Source organism: Cebus imitator, unplaced genomic scaffold, assembly GCF_001604975.1.
Source record: "Cebus imitator isolate Cc_AM_T3 unplaced genomic scaffold, Cebus_imitator-1.0 Scaffold59, whole genome shotgun sequence".
Taxonomy (NCBI): domain Eukaryota; kingdom Metazoa; phylum Chordata; class Mammalia; order Primates; family Cebidae; genus Cebus; species Cebus imitator.
In genome coordinates this window covers 484,118-488,631 of record NW_016107374.1, presented here as the reverse complement: position 1 = coordinate 488,631, position 4,514 = coordinate 484,118, and the positions used below count along the sequence as shown (strand labels likewise).

Below are 4,514 nucleotides of genomic sequence, written 5' to 3'. Positions count from 1 at the left end.
AAAAATTAGCTGGGCGGGCCTGGTGGCGTGCGCTTATAATCCCAGCAACTTGGGAGGCTGAGGCAGGAGAATCGCTTGACCCTGGGAGGCAGAGGTTGGGGTGAGCCAAGATTGTGCCACTGTGCTCTAGCCCGGGCGACAGAGACCCTGTCTCAAAAAATAACAACAACAAAAAAAAACCAGCCAGGTGCAGTGGCTCATGCCTGTAATCCTAGCACTTTGGGAGGCTGAGGCGGGTGGATCACAAGGTCAGGAGTTCAAGACCAGCCTAGCCAACATAGTGAAACCCTGTCTCTACCAAAAATCCAAAACTTAGCTGAGCATGGTGGCGCATGCCTATAGTCCCAGCTACTCAGGAGGCTGAGGCAGGAGAATCGCTTGAACCCAGGAGGCGGAGGTTGTGGTGAGCCGAGATTGCGCACTGCTACACTCTAGCCAGGCAACAGAGCGAGACTCTGTCTCAAAAAGAACAAAAAACAAACCCATATAGAATATCCATGTATTTATATACAAATTACATGCTTGTATATATCTTACACGTTTATATGTATGTATATCTACCAACAGTAGGTGTTGACCCTGTGTGTATCTGCGTAGTTGACCCCGTGTGTATCTGCGTAGCTGACCCCGTGTGTATCTGCGTAGTTGACCCCGTGTGTATCTGCGTAGCTGACCCTGTGTGTATCTGTGTAGTTCTGTGGGAATGCAGAAGGCTGTGGAAGAAAATGCTGGGATGGGACGTGTGCTGTTGCAGAGGGAGAGGGAAAGGCATGGAACGCCGAGGAGAAAGTGAGAAACAAGGCCGCACTAAAAGCACCAGATTTGATATGTAAATAGTTGGGAATATGTGTTTAACTATCTTGTATGTTTGTAAGTTTAAATGTAGAAACAAAATTCTGCTTATTTTTGGAATCTTATGATACCTTCATTAAAAAGAAGGTTATCTTTGCCAGTTGATGGACCTGCTGCTTTGCTGGGTTTCTGGAAGGAATTCAGTTTTGCGTGGCAGGTACTCGAGACCCTGTGGGCAGCAGGCCACCCCAGTGGCGCCCATATGGGGTCCTGTGGGAGACACCATTGGAGGTCTGGCGTGGGCAGCCTGCACCCGGGGGCTCAGCCCTGCTTAGGGCACTGGGGCAGCAGGGGAGGGGGCATCTGGGGTAGGAGGAGCCAACTGCATACCCACCTAGGCCTAGGAGGAGCCCTCTGGCTCCCTGCGAAGAGGAGCTGGCCTTGGTTCGAGGAGGGGTCCCTGTGTGTGGTCCGGGCCCCCTTTAGGAGGTGACCGATGAGCGCATTTCCTCGTGTTTAGTAACTGGAAAGAAAATGGATAACACGAGCCCCCGGTGATGTGGGGCAGGTGACATTTGTGAGCTGAGAGGAGCTGGAGAGATCACTAAGCCCCCTTCCATACACAGGAAACCCCGGGGTCTGGAGGGTGAAGGCCCAAGAGCTGGGACACACTCCACCCCGGGACACTTTTCCTCCCGAGTGACCTGCTTTCCAGATCAGCCGAGTGAACTAGCAGTTTAGAGAAATGTCCTCATAAGATTTTTTTTCCTCCCACAGAACTGAACCCACAAGGGAGAGCAGCAGAAAGGCAGATTCCAGGCCGGTGGGCATGTTTCCTGATGGGGATTCTCCTCCCTCCCGTGTGCCTCAGGCACTTCACTTTTCTCCAGAGGAAAGCGATTCTACTGTTTCCAAAAGCACCAGCACAGAAGCAGCTCAGGAGGAAGCCAGGCCAGGTGGAGACGCAGCCCCTACTGAGGTGGGCAGAGCGGACGCAACTGAGTTCTGTCGGCTGAGATTCCTGGAGGCTGCTCGGGAAGCCCCTGGCACCCAGGGCTGTGGCTGGCGGAGTTCCCTGCCATGCTTCACCCTGAGGCCGGTGCCTCCGTGCCAACCAGCCCAAGGGGAGGCAGTCAGGACTTCAGGCTTCCAGGAGAGAAAAAAGGGACACCTTTGCCCTGTATTTGACTGAGGCGAGGGTCAGGAGTCAAAGCTGAGAGAGTGGGAAGCAGGGTGGCTGCCGGTGGGCGGGTATGGACAGGGAGGTGGGCGGCAGTCAGAGGCACGGCCCGCCCCGTACAGAGCCTCCCTCCGCCGAGGCCCAGCCCTTATTCCCTGGCTTTCCAAACCGCCAGCCCACCTGGGCTGTGAGCAAAGCACACATTTTCCCAAGTGGTTGCCAGAAAGATGCTTGACTCTGCTCTTAACCTTGGTTTTGTATCCAGGCTCTTCTTGTAGATATCAAACTGGACCCACTCATGGTCACCACAGATGCTGCGGGCCAGCCCCGCGCTGACCTCTCTCTCATCGACTTCTGCAATACCCCAGAAGCAAACGTGCCTGTGAAATCTGAAAGCAGGCCTCTGATCGACCTCATGATAAACACCCCAGACATGAATAAAAATGTGGCGAAACCTTCACCGGTGGTGGGACAGGTGAGAAGTGGTGGTTCGTGTTAACTCAGCCCTGAGTTTGTTCGTCCTCCCAAGACCATTGTGGGACCCTCGAGAGTGGCTGTGGAATCCTCTCGGCTACACAGCTCAGGGCAGGACACACCTTTGGCAGCCTGAACTTCTCAAAGATTAGCTGCTTCTGAGGTGCCCCGCCAGGACCCCGCCAGGACCCCGCCAGCTCTTGTTGAGCAGGGACCACCTCTCCCACCCATAGATCCCAGGGTCTGATGCGGGACAGAGGAGTGTGCGTGGTGGGGGCCTGGGTTCCTCCACGAGTGTCCTGTCTCCTTCCAGCTTCTCAGATGTGGCCCAGAGTGTGCCCAGAGTACTTTTCGGTGCACCTGAGCCAGGGTGACTGAGCTGTTGTGCTGGCTCAGCCAGTCCTCTGCGCGAGGAGGGGAAGGAAGGGAAGCCCTGGCCCGTCTGCGCTCACCTCCTCCACTCTGCTCTCTTCCAGCTCATAGACCTGAGCTCCCCTCTGATCCAGCTGAGCCCCGAGGCCGACAAGGAGAACGTGGATTCCCCACTCCTCAAGTTTTAAGCAGAACCAAATCCTTTGCCTTGAAAGAATAGCCCTAAAGAGGTTTCCAACCCTCAGAAACAAGTTTTAGGCTGGGCGTGGCGACTTACACTTGTAATCTTAGAACATTGGGAGGCCGAGGTGGGCAGATTACTTGAGCCCGGGAGTTTGAGACCAGGCCTGGGCAATATAGTGAGCCCTGTCTCTATAAAAAATATAAAAATTAGCCGGGCGTGGTAGCACATGCCTGTAGTCCCAGCTACTCGGAAGGCAGAAGTTGGAGGATCACCTGAGCCCAGGGAGGTTGAGGCTGCAGTGAGTTGTGATTGTGTCACTGCACTCCAGCCTGGACAACAATGTGAGATCCTATCTTGGAAAAAAAACAAAAGAGACAAACACGTTTTAGTAGACACTTTATTTGCAAAAGAAAACCCTAAAGATATTCCTTGTGCTGGAGAGGGTGGGCTGAGGGACTGGGGTCAGCGCTGACCACCCAAGGCCTCTGCCGCCTGCAGCTGTCCTCTCTGCCACTGTCGGCTGGAGTGTGAAGCTTAAGTCACTCCAAATTAGGAATTTCCTTTTGAATGTTTGGTGTGTAAAACACCAAGTGGCTATTTTTAAAGTTAAGTTTGTATAAAAAGTTAAATATTCTAGATTTACATTAAATTTTAAAATAAATGGACTTATTAGAGTGTATCTTGATTTTTAAGCGTATCTTGATTTTCATACTCCATGGCTGTTTCTGTCACCCTAAGCAGTAAAACTACTATCTAGATTCAAATGGTTTCATAAAAGTGATTTTCAAAAATTAGTAAAAATTGGTGTCAGTGCTGACCCAGGCCTGCCCCCAGATGCACGGGTCCCCAGGTCTGGGGCCAGCCTTGGAAACTGCCTTGTTAATAGACACAGGTGATTCTGACTCGATGGCCCGGGAAGCACACCTTGAGAAGAGGCTGCCCTGGGGCCGATGAGGCCGGGCTTCCCTGGACACTGAGGTGATGGACGCCGTCTGCTGGGCGGGCCTCGGGGAGGACCCCTCAGCTTTGCTTTCAGCAGGGGCCCAGCAGGGTCAGTGGGCAGTGTCAGGACCTGAGTGCCACTGCAAAGCCCATTTCCTTTTATTGAAAAAATGAGCTCGGAAGCCACTACTTTGTGTCCGTTTCTACTGTGGAAACTTCTCAATGCCTTGGTCAAGCAGCTTCACAGCAGACAGCAGCAAGCCAGCGGCCGACTCTGCATGTCCGCCCCTCCAGTACTCCCTGCATCACACCAGGATCTACCTCTGTCCACAAAGATGAGGGAAAAGAGATGACTGGGCTGTGCTCTCTACTTCCTGCAGTTACTGTGTGAGTCTAAAGCTGCCACTTGGAACAGCGAGTCCTGTGGCGTCGGGAGCAGGAAGGTGGTAGGGTAGACAGGCGACGCTGGGGAGAGACGTCTCGGAGGAAACGTGACATGGTGGGATGGTGGCACGCTTCTCACCGTGGAGTTGCTGCACCGTAGACCGAAGCTCTCCACGGGCACAGGCA

The 4,514-nt window shown here is 53.4% G+C and overlaps 1 protein-coding gene across 1 annotated transcript in view; it reads left to right on the top strand.

Annotated features, from left to right (window-relative positions):
• The window catches only part of GTSE1 (G2 and S-phase expressed 1), a 33,323-nt gene extending 29,650 nt beyond the window's left edge, over positions 1–3,673 (top strand). The window contains exons 10-12 of the mRNA XM_017529452.2: positions 1,570–1,771; positions 2,238–2,447; positions 2,923–3,673. Of these exons, the coding sequence (XP_017384941.1) occupies positions 1,570–1,771; positions 2,238–2,447; positions 2,923–3,006 (496 nt within the window). The 3' untranslated portion in view covers positions 3,007–3,673. The remainder of the gene's footprint in view (positions 1–1,569; positions 1,772–2,237; positions 2,448–2,922) is intronic.
• The last annotated feature ends 841 nt before the right edge of the window (positions 3,674–4,514 follow it).